This window comes from Grampus griseus (genome assembly GCF_964374135.1).
Source record: "Grampus griseus genome assembly, chromosome: 16".
NCBI lineage: Eukaryota > Metazoa > Chordata > Mammalia > Artiodactyla > Delphinidae > Grampus > Grampus griseus.
In genome coordinates, this window is record NC_139010.1 from 37,434,310 (window position 1) to 37,460,298 (window position 25,989).

The 25,989-nt window shown below is 42.8% G+C and overlaps 1 protein-coding gene across 1 annotated transcript in view; it reads right to left on the minus strand.

Annotated features, from left to right (window-relative positions):
- Positions 1 to 25,989, minus strand: part of GRID1 (glutamate ionotropic receptor delta type subunit 1) — a gene marked incomplete at both ends in the record, with an annotated part of 666,527 nt that overhangs the window by 213,926 nt on the left and 426,612 nt on the right. The window contains one exon of the mRNA XM_082673940.1: positions 7,082 to 7,252. Coding sequence (XP_082530066.1) covers positions 7,082 to 7,252 — 171 coding nt within the window. The remainder of the gene's footprint in view (positions 1 to 7,081; positions 7,253 to 25,989) is intronic.

The window sequence follows — 25,989 nt, forward strand, 5'->3', positions numbered from 1 at the left end:
TGTATGCTAACACATATATATGGAATCTAAGAAAAAAAAAATGTCATGAAGAACCTAGGGGTAAGACGGGAATAAAGACACAGACCTACTAGAGAATGGACTTGAGGATACGGGAAGGGGGAAGGGTAAGCTGGGACAAAGTGAGAGAGAGGCATGGACATATATACACTACCAAACGGAAAATAGATAGCTAGTAGGAAGCAGCCGCATAGCACAGGGAGATCAGCTTGGTGCTTTGTGACCACCTAGAGGGGTAGGATAGGGATGCTGGGAGGGAGGGAGACGCAAGAGGGAGGAGATATGGGGATATATGTATATGTATAACTGACTGACTTTGTTATAAAGCAGAAAGTAACACACCATTGTAAAGCAATTATACTCCAATAAAAATGTTAAAAAAAAGAAGAAAAAAAAAAAGAGGCTGGTCCTCACATCTGCAGGAAACGGAAGACAGAATTCAGCTGTGAGCTCTTGACTGGGGTTTCAGCTCTTGAGAAACCCAGGCAGACATTCCTGGCTGCTGGATAATTAAAGACCAATCACATGAAGCCAGAGGACCAAGGATGGAAAGATAACATTTTTTTGAACAGTTAACACCCAGAATCCCCATTACATCAGTAACTATATTTTATTTAGGAAAATACCTGTGTCAGCAGGAGCAAAGGCTACCAGTAAAATTGTTAAATTGATCTTCATGAGAAAATGAGGAGAATTTACTTTGGAGTCAAGACCCAGAGGGAGAAAAGAGAGGGTAGATAGGGAACGGGAAGCTAGCAAGATGTGGAGAAAGGATGAGGCCCTGGGTGGACGGGGTGGGGCTGTGGAGAAGCACACAAGCCTTCTCCGGGAAGACTTCGAAACTTCGAGGCTGTTTGTGCAGCTGCAATGCGAAAGTCCCACCTCTACCTCCACCGTATGTGACACCATCTCCGAGACTTGGATTTGTTGTCTTGTTGAAACCAGGAAAGACACTGATTTCCCATCTGGATCGGTACTGGGTGGGGTAGAGGCAGCCCCATCAGAAGCTCAGATGATTTGTTTACTTCCTTACTGAGTCCCTAGGGGCAGGATTAGGGCCAGGAGTAATGAAAATAGAAGCCCCCTGTGTAATGCGCTGAGCTCTTCAGGAGACCTGTACGTGTCCAATCCTATCTGGACCTCAGCGGCCTGAGACCTATGCCCACCCCCGTCAGGCTGGAAGGGAGAGGCCCAGGAGGATGACGGCCCTGCTAGGTCACTGGCTGCCTGCCTTCCCAGTGCTCTGTGCACGTTTCTCCACAGTAAATCTGAGAATTGAGGCAAGTCATATTAGGGTGCTCCAGCCTTGCCTCCCTTGCACTCCAGGGGCCCAGGGAACTGTTGTGTACCCACGTTATCAAGGTACAAATCATCCTGGAAGGCAAAGGAAGATGAATGGCAGGCCAGGGTCGCAGCCACACGGGCCAGCTGCAGCTCGCCACCAGGCCATTATCCACCCAACACCACAGCTAAAACTGTGGGAAATGTGTTCATTAAGAAAGGCTGCATTTCCTCCAGGCTTCTAAAGAGCCCAGTTTTCTCTTGCCTCCGTCATTAATCAAGCGAAGTAATTAATCAATCAAAGTGCAGGGAGGCCTCACAGAGGCAAACAGCAGGAACTGACCTCTGACCAGATCCTCAGACAGGCTCTAGCCGTCCAGCGAAGTCAGACAAGCAGCCGGCAGAGGGTCCAGCTGGGAGGACAAGCTGACGCCCAGATGTCACAGCTTGAGAAATCCATCTCCAGGCGAGAGCTCTCTGCCAACCTGCTGCCAGCCCACCCGTCCTGAGAGAGGGCGCCATGGCCAGGCCTGAGGAGGGAGCCGATGGTGGCAGAGGGCCAAGAGGATGGGGATCTATGCTCATGTTGAATCCGAGGAGGGGGGAGGGGGGAGAGTTGTGCAGGAGCATTTGCTATACCCAAGGCTCTCTGGCCTCCAGTTGTACACATGGCCACTGGCGGCCAGAACTGCAACCAGCTGCACCCAAGCAGACCCCCTGTTCAACTGGCCCTGACAAAGGCATCGATGCTCACGCTTCCCCAGTCTGGTCCCTACATGTTCCATCTGGGTCTTTAGGGTGAAGAAAACCAGAGAAAGTGACATGAAGTCCAAGGTAGCTCTGATGTGAGGAGGCTCAGTGTTGCTCCAGAGGAAAGAATTCTACAGGCAGGTTGACAAAAAACTTGTAAGCTAGGGAGAAGTCCAGAAAGCCTTTCAGAAACAGGGATGTAAGGGGCGGGGTGAAATGCTTTAATAGATTGAGTGAGGAAGGAGTGATTCCATCTATCAAGCCATTCCACAATTTTAAAATGCACAAAGAAGAGAAATTCCAACCTGAGGGAACATTTTATAATAATACCACATTAGCCCCTGCAGCCTAATTCAAGGATCAGGCTTCACAGTGACCAGACAACACAGCTTCTCTCATTCGCCTGTCCCGCCTTGGAAACACATTTGAATAGAAATGGGGTAGCAATGTGACAATGTGTCTGTTAGGTCAATTATAGCCCTGAAGTCACCAGGCAATGCGGTTCTGGAGACCAAGGATGCTAAACATGCATTTCTGACCAAGGCTACCCATGACATCTGAGCAAAGTCTCAGGAGTCCTTAAGGTCTGCTTGTCACTTTTATTACTAGCTGAGTAAGACAGGCCCTAAACTAACTTGTCGAGAAAACAAGAATCAGAAACACCCAAATAAGACAGTGCTTTGTAGGGAAAAATAAACAACAGCACTGCACACTGGCAAAGGCAATACTTTTGGAGCCACTAGAAGCCACTTATTTAAGTACTTTTCTTCCAAAAGATGTTCTCTTTACTAAATAGGAACCAAAATCATTTGCTATAACTGCCTGGTTGGCTCTGGAGCACAGAAAGCCCTGACCACAGGCCTAATAGAAGACGATGGAGCTTCTGACGCCAGCTCAGTACAGAAGCGGAGAGATGAATGATCCTGTAAAAATTCCCTGTTTTTGATGGTCCGCTTGAAAACTTCTAATCCAGAATTATCATCCCAAGAGCAGCCATCTGGGGGAGAAACTAAAGATGGACTTGAGGGTTCCACTTCCAAAAGGATTTTGATTAATTTCATCAAGACAAAGTTAATAATCCACGACATCAATGCTGTTTTGTTTTTTTTTTTCCTTCAGTTGCTTGTGCTAAACATGTTAGAATCTTCTCCATAAATCTCACAGCTAGAGGCTAGTAGAAATTAGTTTGCCCTCTACACTGTCATTAAGAAAGAAAGAAGTGGTAATAGCTACTGAGGAAACGTGAAGGGAATGACTTGTAAATGAGATGAATCTACCCAAGTGGTGGTTGGGTAGGATGAGTAAATAAATCCACGTTGGCCTCTCTTCATAGCCCACACAAGGAAGGAGATGCCATGAATGGTGATAGATTGCTTTAATAACGTATTTTATTTATGGATCTATAAAGAGGCTTCTAGAGACAGTTTAACTTATGTTAAGACCTGCATTCTTAACAGATCCACCCCATCAGTCCTTATCGAGAGTCTCCAAGGAGAAGGTGTTGTCTGAAGAGCTAAGCGGGTCGCAAAGACAAGGCCTCTCCTCTCCCACACAAGGCAGCGGTGATTGTGTGACTGATACGGACAGTAAGTGGTGCTGGATGCCGGTGATCAGGGGCTGGACAGGTGGGAAGTGCTCTCCCACCCACTGTGAGGCTTTCCAAGAGCATGCTCAAAAAGGGAGCGGACTACATCATACAAAAAACAACGAGGCCGTGTTCAGCCTTTCCGTGGAAACCCTGAACACACCTGGCTCCCTCCTCCAGAGCGGTACTGTTAATAGCTCAGCCTTGTTCAAACTGCTTTCTATGTGTTCTCCCCTTTAATTTTCATTATGACTCTGAGGGGTAGGTAGTGTTCTAATCCCCAGTTTACACAGAAGGAAACTGAGGCACAGAATGACAAATAAATAATAATAAACAGTTAGTAACGAGAGTTACTGGAATTTGAACCCAAGCAAGCTGGCTCCTGTGCTGTTGCTGCTGTTGCTACTACTTGTACTATTGCCAGTGCTGCTTCTGCTTCTGCTACTATTACTACTACCGCTACTGCTACTATTACTACCTCTGCCGCTATCACTACTACTGCTACTATTACTAACACTACTACAGGTACTACGGTTGCTACTGTGACTTCTGCTACTATTACTGCTACTGCTGCTACTGCTACTATTACTACTACTATTACCACTACCACTACTATTACTACCACTGCCGCTATCACTACTACTGCTACTGCTACTATTACTACTACTACTACCACTACTGCTACTATTACTACCTCTGCCGCTATCACTACTACTGCTACCACTACTATTATTAACACTACTACAGGTACTACGGTTGCTACTGTGACTTCTGCTACTATTATTGCTACTGCTGCTACTGTTACTATTACTACTACTACCGCTACTATTACTACTACTGCTGCTATCACTACTACTGCTACCGCTACTATTACTAACACTACTACAGGTACTACAGTTGCTACTGTGACTGCTGCTACTATTACTGCTACTGCTGCTACTGCTACTATTACTTCTATTACTGCTGCTACTACTGCTACTACTTGGGCTGCTATTACTGCTGCTACGATTACTATACTACTGCTACTGCTACTACTACTAACACTACTATAGCCACTGCTGCTGCTACTGTGACTACTGCTACTATTACTGCTACTGCTGCTACTGTTACTATTACTGCTGCTACTACTGCTACTACTCCTTCTGCTGCTATTACTGCTGCTACTATTACTGCCGCCATCACTACTACTGCTACCGCTACTATTACTAACACTACTATAGCCACTGCTGCTGCTACTGTGACTACTGCTACTGCTGCTACTGTTACTACTGCTCCTACTACTGTTACAAGATCTCTATGATTTCACTCTTAAATCTTGCACTTTATGTAGTGCATGGGTCTCAGAAGGAACAAAGAGAGGTAGGGTGGCCAGGATTCTAGGTTCGATATTGCACTGACCTCACTTGATGATGACTAGCCATCCACCTCAGAGCCATGGCTTTGTTCATCCTCCTAATGGTTGTGTGTCATTTCAGAAAGCCCTCTACTGCATTCCTTGCTGCTACCATCAGTCTCCTTTTCTGTCTTGGCCTCCAGGACAGATTCTTTGTATCCAATGTGTTTGATGTGCAACCAAAGAGCTCACCTAAGCCTTTTGCCCAGGGCGCAATGAATAATCAAGACCTAGACAGGAAGTACTTTCTCCTCTCCCTCCACCCCATCAAGGCAGCACGTGCTGGTGTACCGGGAAGCAGCCCTCCTTTCTCCTGGAGTAGAAGTGCAGTATGGTAAAGCAAGAACTGAGGAAAATGGATGGGGGATAATGGGGCAGGGTGCAGCAGGGCTGGTGTACGTTTGGAGGAGGACGAAGCCCTTTGAGGAGAGAGAACCTGGGGAGAACTTCCTAGGAGTGAGACCCTCCCGGGGTCTGGCCCCCACACAGAGTGGCCGGCACCTCCCCGTCCTGCCCCGGGTGGGGATGAGCACACACTGCCTGGGCCATGTGGTCGCACTGCACTTGCATCCACACGGAGAGTGGGATGGTAAATACAGAGGCACCATGAGACCCCCTCACCTCTTCTTCCAAACTCCAGAAGAGAGGAAGGCAGGACAGGTCACGGCAGGATCCAAAACCACAAATCCTTGCATTAAGCACCTTCCACGTCTGGCCCATATGCCCAGGGCTCTCAAGTCCATGGCCCTGTGGAGGCCTTTGGTCCACTCTCTCGGTCAACCCTTCACCACCTCAGAAAGACCCCAGACCTTGTGATGGCTCCCTGGAGCCATGGGCTTTGGGGAAGAGGGAGTTACTCCAGCTAAAATCTCAGTGTCTTCTGTGCTTCCCTATCAACCAAGAACATATTTCTAGCGTTTGCCGCCTGTTGGAGCGTGTTTCCTCTCCCCGCACCGCCCCCCCCCATATAAGATTATGGACTGGATTTGGTACCTTGGCAAATCACACATGTACCCAGCCTACCATAGAGATTCTAATAACCCCCCTCCGCAAATCATGTGCCCCCTGATTAGATGATACCAAGGTGTTCTGGGGTGGCCCCATACTCAGGTGGCAGACACAGCCCATTTCTGCCCTACAATCCTTACGCCTGGCTGAGTAAAGAAGGTGTAACTAGTTTCAAATGCCGAGTGGCAAGCATATCTCATGCAGAAACTTCTGAGCACTTTTCACAAACCCAACCGGGAGAAATTTCCAAGTGTCAAATGAATGTTTTCTTGGGTGCTATATTCCTAGTGGAGACGCAGAGGCCGGGCTACCAACAGACAGTCTCCAGTCTCCACAGTGCTTCACTGTTACCCCCAAACATCCAGGGAGAAAACCACCTCTCACAACTGGTGCACAGCTCCACATCCCCCTCCCAGGCCCAAGAGGAGCTAACCCTGATTGCACCTATGTCAAGAGAGTGGCAGAATAACTAACCGTACACACCGTACTTCTCATCTTGGAAGGAATGGAACAGGTGGGCAAGTGATGCTCCTACCCTTTTGCCCTCCCTGCTCAGCTGGGAATCCAGCATGTTCTGGTTGACCTAAGCCTCAGCATTCAGAAGATGAACTGGGACAGTTCCCAGTTGTTTCCATATTATTGACTTTCTACACGGAAGAACTTAAAACAGGTTCAAAATGATGACTCCCCACAGGAAGGCCCTACCCCCAGTCCTGCCAGATGAAATCATGCCCCACAAAACAGTCATCACAGAAGCCTAAAAGACAGGACTCTCCTTACTCCCTAAGCATGCAACTTTTAAATATTAGAGGCACCCAGTGAGCTCATATGTCCTGTCTGCTGACAGTGGCCATAACTGCCTGCTAATGTGCTTAGAGGCACTGCCCAGTGGACTGGTTTCAATGTCAGCAAATGACAGAGTTCTAGTTACTGAAGTTGGTGAGCAACAGCACTCAGCCGAGAGCTGAGGCACATTGTTGACCGTGACAGGCCAAGCGTACGGGTGAGACTTCCTCCTGGAGGGATCTTGGGAGGCAAGCACTGACCTGCAGCATTTGGAGGTAGCCTTCCTGGGGGTCGCAGAGCAGGGAAGAGATGCGGTGGTTGTTCCTCATGCATTTCTGGCTGTCCTTTGCAGATGGGAAGATCTGCCGGACCACGGTCATCCTGCCAAGGGCACTGTGGACCAGATCCAGGATCTCGGGGTCACTGATTTCCTGGGAAGATAACCAGAAATGTTTACCATTGACTCATGAGCTCATGATCTCTGCAAAAGACTTACCAGTAGTTGTCTAGGTCTACAGCCTAAATAGCTGATGCCAAAGGGGTTATGAGTTTGGGCCCAAGGTCAAAGAATTCATTTGTTGCTTATTGACAAATAATACTTGCTTACCCTAAAATGCAAACAGGATTATTCAACACCTTCCCTGAAGGACAGGAAAAGATATCTGCAGCTAAACCACCAATGCACTGGCTTCCATGGAGTCAAACTCAAAAAGAACCAGTGCTGTCAAATGTCACAACAGGCATTAGCTGGAATTAAAGGCTAAATTTCCTGTTGGGAGTCATCTAGCTGATTTAGACAAGGAAAACTGGTTTTCTCTGGCACAGTTGACCAAAATGCAATGAGTTTCCCCTAATTCTTTAATAATTAGATTTTCTTTTAAAAAAAGATTTGCGTACAAATTTTAAAAATATGTCCACTCATTCATTGCACAAAATCTACCCAACAGCTCCTCTGTGATTTGTTCTGTGTTGAGCACTGGGCATATAGCAGTGAATGAGTCAGGCTTAATCCCATCTGATGAAACTCAAGGTTTCATCAGAGAATGAAATATGCTGAGTGATGTCATATGGAAATCTAGGGGCAAAGGAAACCTATCGTGCTTCCACATGAGACCATTTGCTAAGCTCTTTACACACATTTTATCAGCTGGTACTCACAACAACCTTAGGAATTCTATGAGGAAGATCCTATTATTATCCTATTGAAAATGAGCACTTTCATGCATAGAAATAGCAAAGGGAGCAGGCTAAGCGGAGCTCTTTCCAGGACGAGGCTTGTGTGAGGAATTAGCGCTGAAGCTGAACCTGAAGGATGACCTTGTTAGGCAAAGTGCTTGCAGGTAGGGGGGGAGGGGGAGGGGCAGTGCAGAGCTGAGTCGTTGGCCGTGCTCCTGAAGATGCGGGCAACAGATGGCACCCTGTGGTACCCTATTCAGGTACAGGTAGCGGGGTGCCCCTCCAACCTAGGGAGGGGCAGGGCCACTGGCAGGGGGTAGAGATGGTCAAAGGCAGCATGGGATCTGTGTCCTGGGCCAGCTGTGGGTGTGGGGTTCAGTAAATCCCGCTAAATCATCCTCACTAGAGACAATGAGAAGCCCTTGAAAGATTTTATCCACCAACAAGCCACAATCAGATTTACATTTTAAAAAATCTCTGGCTGCTGTATGGAGTGAGGATTAGAGAGGAACAAAACAGCTCCATGTCTGAGATCAACACAGGAGCTACAAGAAACGGACATTCACCAAGGGTTTTGGTGGTGGGAGAGAGTCAGGTTAAGAAAGCCCTGGTTCGCTGGTTCTAAGAAGTGACTCCATCAGTGTTGGCTGCAAGTCAAGATTTTAACTGTGAATAACTGTGTTTTAAAATTGGTCTTAAGTCTTCCTCCTTGCAGATGACACAGTCTAGAGTTGAGACAGTGAGATGGTATAAATGGACCTAATGAGGTTGGAAATGAGTGATCAGGAGTTTCAAAATCACTTAAACAAGAACATAACATGTTTAAGGGTATAAGGGTAAACAAAGTATTTCAGGAATGTCCTAGGTACTCAATATGAGTGTGTAGACTGGTCAGTTGTAGCCATATGCTAGATCTGGGAGAAAGGAGGAAATTAAGAATTGCATCCTTTTAGAATGATCAGTAGTTCCCAAGTATGCAGAACTGCAGGCATTTCAAAAGAATTGAAGTGCTATTACCTATTGAATCTGGGTTTAAGCCACTTAAACTTTGTATTTCAGACAAAAGTCTGTTTAAGGGACAATGATCTTGTTGGATTGGGACCAACTGACAATCAATGGTGTGGAAATTGCAATATAGGACCAAGTGAGACGGGCCCAGGACCCAGTTGGGCTTCAGGAAATGAAGCAGAGAATGTAGCTAAGCCTGGACATTTGTGCTCTGCTCTTAGCTGTCCTGCTAATGGATGCCTTGCCCCAAGCATAGGATAGTAGGATGAGAGAAATCATATTCTGACCTAATAGTAAGTAGAACTATAAGAAAGAGCAATAAGTGGAGTGGTCAGCTTTACCTGGAGAAGGAATACAGAGGCCTTTGCGGTGGGGGAGGGGGGATTTTTTTTTTTGTGGTACGCGGGCCTCTCACTGTTGTGGCCTCTCCCGTCGCGGAGCACAGGCTCCGGACGTGCAGGCTCAGTGGCCATGGCTCACGGGCCCAGCCACTCTGCGGCATGTGGGATCTTCCCGGACCGGGGCACGAACCCGTGTCCCCTGCATCGGCAGGCGGACTCTCAACCACTGCGCCACCAGGGAAGCCCCCTTTTTTTTTTTTTTACCTAGAAAAATCACGAGGTCATGAAGAATGTAATTTGCATAAGGGGGTTTATCAAAGCCAGCACACCTTGGAAAGGAAATGGATATGTTACAAACCTTTTGTTTTTCTCACTTACTTTTCATAGCAGAGGTCACCATAGAAGTTCTTTTATTAAGCCTCTCCTGCACCCTCAACTTCCCGATGGGAGAGTCAGTGGCACTGAACCCTCCCTACTGCGCCCCAAGAAGAACGCTGGAAATTGTAGGGGGCCTGGCTGATGGGGGAACACAGTACCTTTCTAATAGGTGTAACCCTCACCTTCCCTGGCCACATGCAGCAGCCCCTGGCGTGAGTGGCTAAAGAAGCCAGGGCAGCCAGGACCTAATCAAGGGGGCTGGGTCCCTGTCCCAAGTAGCCCTGATCTCCGACTATTCCTTTTCAATTCTGCCTACCCAGGACAGAGATGAGAACTTGGTACAGCTTCTTCCAACCCATCAGCTGCTATAAGCCTTCCTCAGAGTAAGGATCAGCTGGATTTCTGCAGACCTCCCATCTCCCGTGGCCCAGTTTTCACCCACTCACTTGGGGTCGAAGCACATAGTCTTGTCTGCCAAAGCACTCCTACCCACCTCCCCACACCTCTGGGCCTATCCTTAGTATCTAGTACAGAGAGAGCTGCAATCACATTCTAAGAATCCATGGAAGCAACTCCCCTGGATCGCTTGGAGGCAAGAAAAAGGGTCACTTCTTCTCCTAGGAATGTATCCTTCCCTTGGACACTTCCAAGCCTGCATCATCAATCAGTTCCGGCAGCTTCATGCCAGGCCCTCTTCTGTCCTGTTGGCCCTACCATGTCCCTTCAGTACCACTGGGCTGCACACAGGTATCTGCTCCCACTCTGCTCGCTGCTGTCAGGCAGGCACTGCCTCCAGGCTGCACACCAGGTCAGCCTCTGGACCACTGTGAACAGGACCAAACTCCAGGCCTTCCTAAGGGTGCAGAGGGCAATGCAAGCAGCCTATTTACACAACTCACATGCAGAACAAACTTCCCCTCTGCCCCAGTTGAACATTCCTTCCAGACAGTGCTGCTGATGAGCAGAAGAAACAAGACAATGTGTATATACTGTGTGATCTCCACTGACCTCACCAAAGCCATCAAGGCAGCAATGAAACAGTAACACATCATACCCAGAAGCTCACTGAAGTGCTGAAGGGCACAGGCTCAAAATAAATCTTGCTTATTTGATTACTTTTTAAGTTTGCCTTGTGAAATATATCTTAATGCACAAACATTACATAAAGTATGAATAATAAAATGATTTCAGTGTACCTTCCATCAAAAAATAACCTGCATCTTGGTTGGATGCCTCCTCCCCAAATGCTTACCATTTCCTCCTCACCAGGAGCTGCCTTTGTCTTGCTCTAACTTATGTATGTAACCTAAATAATATATATCTTAGTCTTGTTCGTTTTGTTCACCTTTGTGTAAGCTAAACAGTCTGCATCCTCTTACAACTGTGTTTTAACACAGTGGTTCTCAAACTTTGCTGTGTATCAGGATCACCTGGGGAATCGGCAAAATTACAGAGGCACAGTCCAGTCCCATTTCCACAAGCAAGGCTTCTGTGTCTCCACCGGCTCTCCAGACAATTCCAGTGCTCACCAATGTCTAAAACCCACTGGGTTTAACATTAAGTGTTTGTGATCTATTCATGGTGATGGATGCAGCTCTGGTTCATTCATTTTCACAGCGGTACTATTGTGCTGTGTGATTCTGCCACAATGTATTCACCCTATTGTGATTACCGTTTGAATGTTTTTGCTTCTTTGCTATTAGGAACAAAGCTTCTCTGCACATTTTTCCTGCCTGTGTGTCTTGGTACACACTTTTAAGAATTTCTCTATATACCTAGAATTAGAATTCCTCCATGGGAGAATATGTACATGTTCAAGTTTACTAGGTAATACCAAATTTCCAAAGTGATTTGTATCCACTTATAATTGTGTGTGGTGAAGAGAGTTCCTGTTGTTCTGCATCGTTCCCTGCTCCTAATAGCCTATGACTTCCTAATATTTGCCAATCTGGTGAGAATGAACTGGTACATCACTGGACTTTAATTTCCACTTCCCTAATTCTTAATAGAGTTAAATATCTTTCATACACTCATGAATCATTTGTTTCCTTCCTTGTATCTGTGTTTTTGTCCAATTTCCTGGGTTGGATATCTTGCATATTGATTTGTGGGACTTTTTTTTTTTAGTTCTGGATATTAAGCTTTTGTCACACGCTGCAAATACCTTCTCCAGCTTCCAGAATGTTAGGTAGAACTAGCCTATAAATTCATCTAAACTGGTGTTTTCTTTGTAGAAAGATTTTTATTACTAATTAAATTTCCTTATTTTTATGGGGATTTTGCTTGTTTTGTCTTCCTTGCCCTAAGTCACTTTTTTCTAAAAATTCAGCCATGTTGTCCAAATTTTCCAATTAATGGCATAAGTTGTTCACAATGTCACTCTACTTCTTCTATTCTCTGCAGTGCATCTAAAGTTGTGTGCCATCAGCCGTTTCTAATCATCTGTATTTGTGTCTTCTCTCTTACTTTGATCCTAGAAGTCTGTGTATTTTATGAATTCTCTTTAAAAAGTAAGTTTTGGCTTAACTGATACTCTTTTATGTGTTGGTTTTCTATTTCATTAATGTCTACTCATCTTGATTATTTTTATTTTTCTATTTTCTTTGGATTTATTAAGTGGTTATTTTTCAAACATTTTTTCATGTGAAGCTTAGGAAAGCTTTTGTCTTTCCTAATGAAGTATTTAAGACTATATATCTACACCCAAACATTGCTTTGGTTGTGTCCCGGAAGTTATCACATATATTAATTGTATCATTATTTCTAAAATTCCTTTTTTTTTTTTTTTTTTCTGTGGTACGCGGGCCTCTCACTGTTGTGGCCTCTCCCGTCACAGAGCACAGGCTCCAGATGCACAGGCTCAGCGGCCATGGCTCACGGGCCCAGCCGCTCCGCGGCATGTGGGATCTTCCCAGACCGGGGCATGAACCCGTGTCCCCTGCATCGGCAGGCGGACTCTCAACCACTGTGCCACCAGGGAAGCCCCTAAAATTCCTTTTTGATTTATTTTTGACCCATGAGCAGTTTACTAGAGATTTTTTTCCCAAAATTTTCCAACCATGAGGGTTTTTTTTTAGTAATCTTCGTATTAATTTAAGTTTAAATGTATTGTAACCCAAGAATGTGGACCGTGTGATACAAATCCTTTAAAATTTACTGAGCCTCATTTTGTGACAGTTTGCATGAATGTTTCATGCATGTTCACTGTCCAATTGTTGTTGATTTCAATGGTCTGTTTTTAGGTCCATTAGATGAGGAATTTTTCTATTTCTCTTTGTATTCAGTCTATATTTTCAAAAACCATATTGTCTTTTATTAATTTAGAATTGTAATTTAGAATTACAACCCCTCCTTGCTCAACTGAACCTTTTATCATTATTTAGATACCCTCTTTATTTCTAGTAATGCACCTTGCCTTATAGTCTACTGTTATTAACATATCTACACCAGTTTTATTTTGGTTAGAATCTGCCTGCTTTTTTCTCATTACTTTGCTGTCAGTCTTCCTCTGTCTCACATTTTAGGTGGGACTCCTGTAAGCAAAATATACTCGGTTTTTTATATCCGTCCTAGACATTTGAGTAGAAATCTTAATCTATTTATATTGGATTATGATTACATACGTATATGGATTAATTTTATCATATTATTTACATATTTTACCATTTCTTTTTTCTTCCTTCTTTTTAGCTTCCTCTTGGAATGATTTTTTCCTATTTTCATTTTCTTACCCTCTTTTAGAAGTTATATTATCCATTATTCTCTCATTGGATATCATAGATATTTTAATATGCATAAAAGTGTAAAATTAATATTTTTTACTCTCTTCCTCAGTCTTTATCTCTAATCACCATCATTTCAACTAATGTGATGATATCTAGTATTTTAATTCTATCTTTCTTTGTGCCCTCTTATCACACATAATTTCCATTATTTTATACAGTTAATATTTATCTACTTAACCAATATTTATCAATATATTTGTTATACATTCTTCTGTGGACCTCAAACCTTACATCTGAGATCATTTTTCTCCCCCTGAAGTATATCGTTTAGGATTTCCTTTAATGTGGGTTTGCTGGTGATAAACTTAGTTTCTATTTATTGGAAAATATCTTTTGTTTAGCTCATTCTTGAAATAGAAAATTCTAAAGTTGAACACTATTTTTCATAGCACAGTGAAGATAATATTACACTGTATTCTTGCTTCTATTTTTGTCCAGTGTATTATTTTCCTATGGTTGCAATAACAAATTAACACAAACTTAGTGGCTTGGAACAACAGCATTTTATTCTGTCACAGTTCCACAGGCCAGAAGTCTAAAAATCAGTCTCACTGGGCTGATATCAGAATGTTGGCAAGGATATACTCCTTCCAGAGGCTCTAGGGGAGAATCTGTTCCTTGCCTCTTACAGTTTCTCGTGGTTGCCAGCACTTCTTTGCTTGTAGCCACATCACTCCAATCTCTTCCTCCCAGGTCACATTGCCTTCTCTTCTTCTGTATAGTTAAATATCCCTTTGCCTCCCTCTTAAAAGGACACCTGGGGTTGTATTTCGGGTACACTTGGATAACCCAAGGTAATCTCCCCATTTCAAGACTGTTAACTTAATCATGTTACAAAATCTCTTCTGCCATATAAGGTGACGCTTACAGTTTCCAGGGACTAGGCCCTGGATATCTTTGTGAACCATTATTCAGGCCACAACCTCCGGTTATTAGGAATCAGTTTAAGTGTCATTCCTTTGAAGATGACCTGTGTTTTCTCTGTGGATGCTCTTCAGACTTTTTATAGTCTCTGGTGTTCTGCGGTCACACTATGAGGTGTGGATTTCTTATTTTTATTCTGCTCCTGATCCTTGGGCTTCCTAGATCTGGGGTTTAGTTTCTTTCAATAATTCTAGAGAGGTCAAAACCGTAATATCCTTTCATGTTATTTTTCCCTGTCATCTCCTATTTCCTTCTGGAAATCCAACCAACAGTACGTTAGATCTTATTCTATCTTTTATGTATATTAACCTCTCCTTCATATTTTCCACCTCTTTGTTTCCCTGGGCTACATCCTAAATAATCTCGTCATATTTCCCACTTCACTAATACTTTCTCTGTATGTGTCCACTTTGATTTTTCTTTTAGTTTCAATTATTAGGTTTTTAATTTCCTGAAGCTCTGTTTCTTTCTTCATTCTGCTTCTTTTTAAAACGTGTTTTTACTCCTTGCTCATATTTCCCAGCATCTCTTTACTTTTGAAACATGTCTAGGCACATACTTATTTCATATTCTATGTCGGATAATTCTAATATCTAAAGTCACTTCAGATCTGATGAAGCTGTCCCCCCCCTTTTTTTTTTTCCTGGGATTTCACTCATGATGGCTTTTCTTTCTCTCTCACCCGCCCTCCTTCCCTTTTTCTTTCCTTCCTTCCTTCCTTCCTTCCTCCCTCCCTTCCTTCCACCCTCCCTCCCTCCCTCCCTTCCTTCCACCCTCCCTCCCTCCCTTTCTTCCTCCCTCCCTCCCTTCCTTCCACCCTCCCTCCCTCCCTCCCTTCCTTCCTTCCACCCTCCCTCCCTCCCTCCCTTCCTTCCACCCTCCCTCCCTCCCTCCCTTTCTTCCTCCCTCCCTCCCTTCCTTCCACCCTCCCTCCCTCCCTCCCTTCCTTCCTTCCACCCTCCCTCCCTCCCTTTCTTCCTCCCTCCCTCCCTTCCTTCCACCCTCCCTCCCTCCCTCCCTTCCTTCCTTCCACCCTCCCTCCCTCCCTCCCTTTCTTCCTCCCTCCCTCCCTTCCTTCCACCCTCCCTCCCTCCCTCCCTTCCTTCCTTCCACCCTCCCTCCCTCCCTTCCTTCCACCCTCCCTCCCTCCCTCCCTTTCTTCCTCCCTCCCTCCCTTCCTTCCACCCTCCCTCCCTCCCTCCCTTCCTTCCTTCCACCCTCCCTCCCTCCCTCCCTCCGTCCCTTCCTTCCTTCCACCCTCCCTCCCTCCCTCCCTTTCTTTCTCACATGCAATCTTATTCTCCTAGAACTTCCTTAGGAATTCTCTGAAGCTTGACGCAATTGCCATTACTTCGGAAAATATTTACGCTTGCTTCTACCCCCTCGCTAGGATCCCTCCCAATCTATAACCACATAATTTAACACGAGATTTTCCTTTGTGCTTTGTTAGGCACCATAGGTGGTGTGACTTGGATCACAAGCCTGCATGAGAGTCATCACTTCTCAAGAAAATATCCCTCCCCTAGGCAACTCCGAGTCAAGGCAGGAAATTTCCCTTCCTATTCCCTTCTGCACAGTGGGTTTGTTTCTCATCAGCCCTTAGAGTGAGGATGTAAGTCTCCAGCTGTACGTGGAAATCTCTCATTTGCTTGGTCCTTACACTGGACCTCATGTGTTCTATGTCCCACACAGCCAGAAGAACGGAAGCTCAAGGTCTCTGCAGCGTGACCAATAGATTTAAGGCAAAACCTAATTTGAAGCTCAACTATTTCCCAGAGTTTCCATTTTCCCTTTATATTTGGCTCTTGTGGACATTATTCTTGACTGTTCAGTGACCTATTTAAAACTATTTTTAAAATACATTACTCCACCTTTTTTAGTTCTTTTCCTTTTGGGAGTGTCACTCAAGCTAATTATTCTTCTGAAAGACATACCACTCAACCTTGTATATAGAATTTTAATTCTTTACGGCATGACCCTGCCTTTTTCTTGGGATACCTATCCATCTCCCAGATCCCTCTCTATGTGTCTTGGCTGTGTGACTGACTAAACCTCAGTTCTTATGCTACAATTTACATTTGCTTCACTCGCCTGCCTTCTCCAAAGTTCACTGTCATTAATATTAAAAGGAGGCCTAGTTCTGAGGGGCCCAAGAGAAGCATGTGCAACCTTTTCCATTTGGTTAAATCCCAATTGTATTCTTGAATCATCTCACTATTATAGGTGGAAGAAGGTAAATATTTGGCAGGTTCCACCTTATTTATTTTCTGTTGCTCCAGAAATATCCCCCCTGAATTTCTGTTACCTTCCTCTCCTGCAATCTAGGAGGCTCCACTATAAATCCTCTCTCAATACTGCTCACTCAAGAGATTATCTTTGTGAGAGATGATGCTGTCTTGGACTAAAGTGGTTCCAAATGGATCACCTTTAAAGATGGTAGAATGTAGGAAGTGGAGCACATATTGATTGTGGAATTAAAACAAAGAGATAGCAAACTACTGCTGGAACTAGCTTCTTTTTCAATGGAAGAATTATATGCAGTTTGGTGACAAAAATATTGTAACAACTAAAACAAGTAGAGAAGAAAACAGGGATGACGTTCCCAGTAACATTACAGCCTTCTTGCCAGCCATCGGGGGGAAAAAGACCCTTTTGTGTCTTGTAGCACACCTACAGAAAGATTTCTATGAAAACAATAAAATGTGAGACTTGCATCATGCACTGCATAATAAAAATATTTACTGTCTCTAAATTTGTACTGAGAATACACACTGAAGCTTAGGTGATCTTTATCTTAGCTCAATTAAATTATTAGGAAACCTCTACAAATTTCCACTTACAAAGAGTTAAAACTGAAGAAAAATTAGAAAAATTCTAAAGAAAATCCAATCCTCACAACCTCCCAGACAGGACATACTTAATTCACTGATCAAAACCAAAACTGTCCTTCTTAAAGAGCACAGAAAGGAACAGAATGGGATCTGATAGTCACCATTCAGAGGTAACATGTGTCTTCAGCCAGTGTCTCTGGCTGGGTTCAGGGGGGCCCACCTTTCCCCCCAAATGTAAAGTATACAAGTACGTGTGCATTTTCCTGTGGAGAAAAGCCCATAGGTTTCCAAAGAAGCCTTTGACTCCAAAAAGGTGATGAACAACTGATATGGAAGCTAGTAAGGGTTTTTAAAGTCTTCCTTGCTGCCAACTGTGAGAATATAAACGATGATGACAACCCTGACAGAATAATTTGGAGCCAGAGGAGTTTCAGTATCTGTCAGACTTAGCTGTTTCTTCCTCACTTCCATTCGGGCCTCTGATGTAAAATCAACAACGAAGACAACAAAAATAGAATCCAAGAAGCAATGGAATTTGTACGGTGAGCTACTATGCAGGAATAAAGAAGACTGAATAAATCTACAGTACTACGTTATTCCCTGTACAGCTGTAGATAGCAGAGCTGAGGAAAACAGAAAAAGAAAGCAAGACGATGAAGAGCAAGTGACAGAATGATAGATCAGACAGTAGAAACGTATGTAACGGGACAACAGAAACGTAACTGTGAAGGACACACACTGACCTCGGAGAGTGGTTGCCACTGGGCAACAAACAGATCTGCTGCCTTCCTGCCCGTCTCGCCCCTCTTCTTCTGTACTGGCACAGCCCTCATGTGAACAGGTGCCCTGCCCTCCACCATGGGATTCCAAGTCGGGGTGACCCCCTGTGTCCAGAACCAGAGGTACATCCAGCTTGGTCTGAGCCAACCTGCGTGTTCCTACGACTTTCAGCAGTTTTCGGGAGGGTACGTGACTCCATTTCTGATTGTTGAGATGTGAGGGGGGTTCTCTTTGAGGGATTCTGAGGTTTGCTCAGTATTAAAAAGCCCTAGAAGAGACAGCAACTTTCTGCCTCTGGAGGTTTGAATCACAGGGAGATTCCATGTGAGGGCAGGCCTCACACACTGAGGACCACAGACCAAACCGGGGTCCTGAGGGTACTACTCAGCCTCTGAGTCACTCTGCCCTGTAACCATATGACATATCTCTGAGCCTTCTCTAAGGTGAGATAATAAAATCTCGGTCCACTTAAGGAAATTAGATTCAGATTTTTCTGTAATTTATAGTCAACATCAGCCTGTCTGGTACAGAATTTAATGGGATCGGTAAGTGGGTACAGAACAGACTCCAAATCTATCTGAAATGGTCAATTTCTTAAAAATTAAGGTCTCAAATAATACAAAATTTGAATGGTGGACATGTAGGTGTTTGTTATATCGTGCTCTGTATCTTTTAAACTTCTTAAAAATATTTTATTTAAAACAGAGGGAGAATCACTACAGAAGTCTCACTTCGAGTCTGAATAGCAAAGAGGATAAATTTTTATAATGAGGAGAAATCTTCGAAATAGCAATCAAAATGATAAGGATCTCCTTTTTCTAAATATACATTTCGGCAAACGAGATGCGAAACTCATACACAAATAAGTTTTTGTCTAATCTTTAAGACTTCAGTAAAATTTCGGAACCTTCTGATATCAGGGGAAACTATTACTAAAATATTTATTTAGAGTTCTAAACTTACATAGGGCTGTGCAATCACATTATTAGTCATTTCCTTTTATTCCTTAGAAAGACCTAGATCTATCAAACATCTGTGTGATACCAGCATTATTCCATCTCTGGAAAAGTAATAAAGTTTATTTTCCTCATAGAAAAGATGGTGTCCGTAATTTCAAGTTGATGATCGTAGAGAAACTTCACAGACAAGGCTGGCTTGAGAGAAGTTGAGAAAATAGAAGGAGGATTCAATAAAGCTGTGATGAAAGAATTACTCCCAGCGAAGTCAACAGGCTTTTCAGAATGCCTGCTGTATTCGGGTCCCTATGGAACGCTTAAGGCAAGGCGAGCTAAGACTCCAAGGAGACAAAGACATCCTGGTGAGGAGGAGAGGGCAGGAAGAAGCTGCCAAAGCTTGTGCTGGTTCCATTTCCAGGACAGAAGGCAGAGAAGAAGGGCACTTTCTGAGAGGTTGTTTTGATCAGAGACATACCATGTCTCATTATTCGTCCCCTAAGAACTCATGGGGGCATGCATGAGTCTCCCTATTTTACATAGTATATAGAAGATTGCCATAGAGGATCCCCTTTGCTCCTCCAAGTGTGGCCCGTGGACCAAAAGAATCAGCATCACTGCCAGCTTGTTAGAAATGCAGACTCTCAGACGCCTCCCAGACCTATCTAACCAGAATCTGCATTTTGACACCAGCCCCAGGTGATTCATAGGCATGTTATGTTTGAGAAGCTCTGGTCTAAGATATTATAGAAGTGAAGTGAAGAGGCTGGAGGACTTGGAATCAGATAGGTTTGGGTTCCATCCATGGCTTCTCCTCTTCCTGGCTTTGTAACTTGGACAAGGCGCTTAATTTCTTTGAGTGTCATCAGTACATGGGATAACAGTACTTCCCAGGGTTTCTGACTTAATTCAGTGACTTTAATTCAATGGGATCCAACACTTCTAGCACAAAGTTTTGCAGCAAGTACCGCTTATCCTTCTAACTCAAAAACTAAAGCTCTTTCTACAACCTTAGAAGGCCAACAGAAGACCCGCGTCAGCCTGGCCTCCAAGCAAGCCAGAGCAGCCCTCTTCCTGCCCTTCCTGTCACCCCACTGCAGCCTCTTCTTCACCCCTAAAGGAGCCCATAGCTGACCACCCCAATTTGCTTTGAGTTCTTTCCTGCTCTTCATCTCCAAGAGACCCCAACATATACTTGACTCCCTGGACTCAACCACTCCATCGTTTTCTTTAAAATGGCCCACTGACTGAACATTTGTATGGCTTCTTTTATTTTTATAAATGGCACAAACACTTTCTGATCACAAGCCCACACTCTTCCTGCCCCTTTATACTCGGGTTGCCGAGGGCTACAGGTGGCAGGGCTCTCCCCCACCCCGCCTCCTCCATCACAGCCCATTCCCACGAATGGTCCAGTAAGACTAGCCAGCAATGAACAGCTGAACTTGTTCCCTAAAGACCTGCAGCTGCCTGCGGCCAGAGGGCTGGACGGATGTCCCCTCAGGCTCTCTGTGAAGTTCTGGGAAACCCTCCCCAGGCCTGCTGTTTACCAGGAGAATCTTCCGTCTTGCCTGAGAAGGTTAAATTTGCCCAGAGCTTTGCATTTTTAGTGGCTCTTTTATTCTATTTTATTTAATTGAGTTTTTATTTCATCACATTTTATTCTATTTTATTTAGCCATGAGCACAAGGTGGATATCTGCCCTCCAATGAGCCAGGGGACACACACGTCCCCAGCATTTACTGGGGACAGTCCCTAAAGCTCCTCTGATTGGCTGGTTTTTTACGGATGACAGCTTGAGTGGGCTATCGGTGAGAGTCATCCACCCTTTCTCTCCTCTCCTTTCCTTTCTGTTTCTGATTTTCACTTTCTCCTCTCCTATTTCCACTGCCTCCTGTCTCTCCCTCTTCATCCTCCCCCCCTCTTTTCCCTCCATCTTCTTCAGCCTTCCTGCTTCCTCCAACCTTGTAAGTTCTGAATTCTTACAACCCCATGTCACCCACCTCTACTCATACAGTTTCCCTTAATTCCAGTGAACTTAGAACATCTAAGGAAAGTCAAAACAATTCCCAGAAGTGGTTCAGCATTTGCTAATCTTACCCTCTCTTTTTCAGATGTGATATTCCTGAAATATGCTCTAAGTTGGACCTGAAATGTATATTTCTGTAGGTCTGGACCTGGGCATTAAAAGCACTAAAATAACTGTTAGGGACAGGCTAAAAATAGTCTGGTTTGCCATTTGGAGAGCAGGACAAATCAAAGTCTGCCCAGTTCAATAACTCGGGGCAGAGTCTGAGTAGAAATTTTCCATGTAACAGGACTCTTCAGTTGCAGGCAGAGAAGTGGCCCTTCATGCAATCCTATGCCTCCAGCAGAGCAGCACAGAATTCACCCTGGAAAGGGGGTCTCAAGAGCCACATAAAGAAACTCCATTTATTCAGATCCTCCTGGTCCTTTGTTGTGTACCCACAACTCTGATCCAGATCTGGGGCACTACGAATTCTCAGTGTTCCCTGCACTGGAGGAAACTGCAGGCGTTTGTCTATCACTGCATCTTTGCTGGAGCTGGAACCAGAACTTGCTCCTCCAGGACAGGGCATAGATCTCTCATATTCTGCTTGCCTTCCTAGCACTGAGCACCAAGCCTAGCAAATACTTATGAAGGAAGGAAGGAAAGGAATGAGGGAGGAAGAAGACAGAAGAAAAGAGGGAGGGGAGAAAAGACAGAAACGGAGGGATGGAAGGAAGGAGTTCTTCAGAATTCCACACACACAAAATGAGGATCTCAAAAACGTTAACTTTTAAAGCTCTGACCTAAGTAACTGTCTCTATAACACAAAGCCAATGCTTTCATTCTGCTTTTAAACTTTTAAAAGCTGGTTGAGGCTTCAATTTGCAGCTTACTCCCCAGGCAGATATTCAAAAAGAAAAGAAAAAAAATATAATAGCGACTGATCTTTCACAGCGTTCATTTGCTAGCTTGCTACAAACCACTTTAATTATTCTGTTTGCAATATCTATTTGTTCACCTCAGAAGAATATTTAAATCTACTTTTATTTGTGTACAACTATCCCTACCACTAGGAAATGAGACCTTATGTTTCACATTAACACCTCGTGTTTTTTTTTTAACCCCAAGGAGCTGACAGAAAATTATAATTTTTAATTGCATTTATAATTTAAAATCCAGAAATATTACCAAACACAAATTCCAAAGATGATTTTAAAATAAAATTGCATGGCACAGAGCCCTGGAATGGATGGCTCTGAGGTTTATAGGCCTGTATTTAACATATCAAAGCCCTTACATCTAAACTGGATCCAATTGCGTAGACCCAAGTGTAAAAATCTGAGAATATAAATTCAGAAGACTAGAGATATACAGCATGCTGACCTTGATGGATTAATACAGGTTGAACTTACTTCTCACCTTAAATAACTAAAAAACAAACAAAACATATGAAACAATAGTTCTCAGACGTGGGACAACAGGCATAGCTGAACAGTGATACTCAAGAAAAAAGAAATAAATGAAATAATCCTGAGTTTATTGCTCCAACAGACTTTCCAGGTTGCCGCAGAGGAAGGGGAAACCTAGGCAGAACCTGATGGTCTCCATGAGTGGAAGAGAGAGTTTGGGGTTTGAGAAGGCCAAGGAAGTGGAATTCCAGAGAAGAGAGAGCTACAGAGAAAAGGTCCTCTAGAAATGTGCAGAAAGTTCCCTTTGAGTCTTGAGCTGAGTATCGATTAGCATATGTGCATGAGGAAACTATCAGGGAAAGGACCACCTGAAAGGATGGGGTTTAACAATCCTCAAAAATGGGTCCAATGGCAACAGACTAAGGACTGGTTTTGTCCTGCTTAACAAAGCTTCAAAGTATGTCTTCAAAAATCAAAATGTTCCAAAGTAACTTAACTGAGTCCCAGGGGGGAAAAGAAGTATTTAAAGGAATAAAAAGGATTCAAGCAACAAACCATGTAAAATTTACAAAGTCTGGTATCTACTCAAAAATTACTAGGCATGAAAAGAAACAGGAAAATACAACCCATAATGAGGAGAAAAATCAGTCAATAGAAACAGGCCCAGAAATAATACAGATGGTAGAATTAGTAGAACGGGACATTAAAACAGAAATTGTAAATATTATAAATACACACCATATGTTCCAGAAGACAGAGGAAGATTTGTGCGTGATAGGGAGAAAAATAAAAGACACAAACTGAATTTCTACAAATAAAAATGTAGTGTCTGAGATGAAAAGTACTCTAGATGAAATCAACAGGAAATTAGAACTGCAGAAGAAAAATAAATGAACTTGAAAGTGTGGAAACAAAAAGCCTCCAAAATGAATCATAGGAAGAAAAAAAAAAAAAGACTGGAAAGAATCAACAGAGCACTAATAATGAGCAGTGGAACAACTTCAAGTAACTTAATATACATGTCATTTAAGTCCATGAAGAAGAGAGAAATGGGAGGACAGAAAAAAATATAAGAAATAATTCAAAGTATGTTTTGAATTAAAATATGTTTAAACAAGATATGATATCAATTCTACAAAACCCTTTCAAAAAAATTGAAGATAAGTAAACACACCCCATCCAGGAGGCTGGTGGTACCCTGATAACAAAACCAGACAAAAGATTTACAAGACAAGAAAACTACAGACTAACTTGCCTTGTGAACATAGATACAAAACTTCTTTAAAATATCTTAGCTAATACTTTAGCTAAAGTACTTTAGCTAACTTTAAATCCAACAATTCAAAAAAAACCCCAAAGCATCAAGATCAAGTGAGGTTTATTCCAGTCCTGTGAGGTTGGTTTCACATTTGAAAAGGAATCTCCTTAGTTCTCTGTATTCACAGAATTTTAAAAAAGAAAACAAAAAAGAAAAAGAATGTGATTATTTCAACAGATGCACAAAAAGCATTTGACAAAATCCAACTTCCAATTATTTTTAAAACCCTCAGGAATAAAAGTAAAACTTCTTTAACTTAATCAAGGGTATCTATGATCAACATGCATCTAACATCATAATTAATGGTGAAAAGCTGAATATTTTCCCCTAAGGTCAGGAAAAAGACAAAGATATCCACTCTTATTACATCTATTCAGTATTGTACTGGAGGTTCTAGCCAGTAAAACAGAGCAAGAAAAAGAAATAAAGGAGACCCAGATTGGAAAGGAAGAAGTATAAACTGTCTTTATTCACAGATGGCATGATTGTCTATATAGAAAATCCCAGGAAATCTACAAAAGAACGCCACTAGAACTAAGTGAGTTTAGAAAGGTTGCGGGATACAAGGTTAGTATTCAGAAATCAATTGTATTTTCTGCATGATAGCAACAAACAATTGCAAATTTAAATTGAAAAAGCAACATCATCTACAACTGTATCAAAGTATTAGATATGTAAGGATGAACTTAACAACAAGATTTTGTACACTTAACACTTCAAAACATGGCTAAAAATAATTCAGAAGGATATAATAAATTTTAAAAAATATACCTTGTTCATGGATCAGAAGACTTAATATTGTGAGGATCTTAACTGTCCCTCAAAGTATCTCTAGATTCAACAAAATTGAAATTAATATTCTATAAGTCTTTTTCTAGAAACTGGCAAGTTAATTCTAAAATGTATGTGGACAACCTCTAGGTCCATCCATGTTGCTGCAAATGGCATTATTTCATTCTTTTCTATGGCTGAGTAATACTGTCATACTAAGTAAAGTAAGTCAGACAGAGAAAGACAAATATATGATATCGCTTATATGTGGAATCTAAAAAAAGGGTACAAATGAACTAATCCACAAAGCAGAAATAAAGTTACAGATGTAGAAAACAAACTTATGGTTACCAGGTAAAGAGGAGGGAGGGATAAATTGGGAGATCGGGATTGAAATATATACACTACTATACATAAAACAGATAACTAGTAAGGACCTACTGTATAGCACAGGGAACTCTACCCAATCCTCTGTAATGGCCTATATGGGAAAAATAAACTAAAAAAGAGTGGATATATGTATATGTATAACTGATTCATTTTGTTGTACAACTGAAACTAACACAACATTGGAGATCAACTATATGCCAATAAAAATTTTTTTAAAATAAAATGTGTGTGGAAATGCAGGCCAGAACTAGGCTGGAGATATATGCACACACTTGAGAATGAGTTCCTCCTTGAATTTTGTGCATTTGCCTCACCCTAGTCCCAGCCCTGTGAAAATGTGGAGGACCTAAAAGGGTGGAAGCACATTTTTCAAAAAGAAAAAGGTGGACAACTTATTCCACTTGATTTCAGGATTAACTATAAAGCTGCAGTATGAAGACAGGGTGGCACTGGTGTGAAGGTAAACATAAAGGCCAATGGAACAGAATAAAGAGTCCAGGAGAAGACCCAAATACTGAAGGCCAATTGATTTTCAGCAAAGAATTCAAAGGGGAAAGGATACTATTTCCAACAAATGGTGCAGAAGCAATTAAATATCCATGTGTAAAAATAAAATAAAATGAAATAATTGAACTCAACCCTTACCTCTCACCATATACTAACATTAACCATCAATACACACAGCAGTACAAATGAATCTCAGAATCACTGTGCCACGTCAAATAAGCTGGCAAAAAAAGAATAATCTGTACTTTATTAATCCACTGATATAAAATTCTGGAAAATGCAAAGTAATCTATAGTGACAAAACAGATCAGATGGAGAGAGAAATGTACTACGGGGAGCATGAAGAAACTCTTATGGGTAATATAAATGTTCATTATCATGACTGTGGTGATAGTTTTACAAGTAAATATGTCAAAACTCGAAATTGTAACTCATCAAATTACGCAGTATTTTTAATGTCAATTATACTTCAAAAAGTTTGCAAAATAATAAGAGTATAAGCAAGTGAGCTAGAAGGCCTGGGTTCAAAGCCAGAGCACCCTACATAAACTACCACTCACCTCACTCACACCCTAAAATATCCATC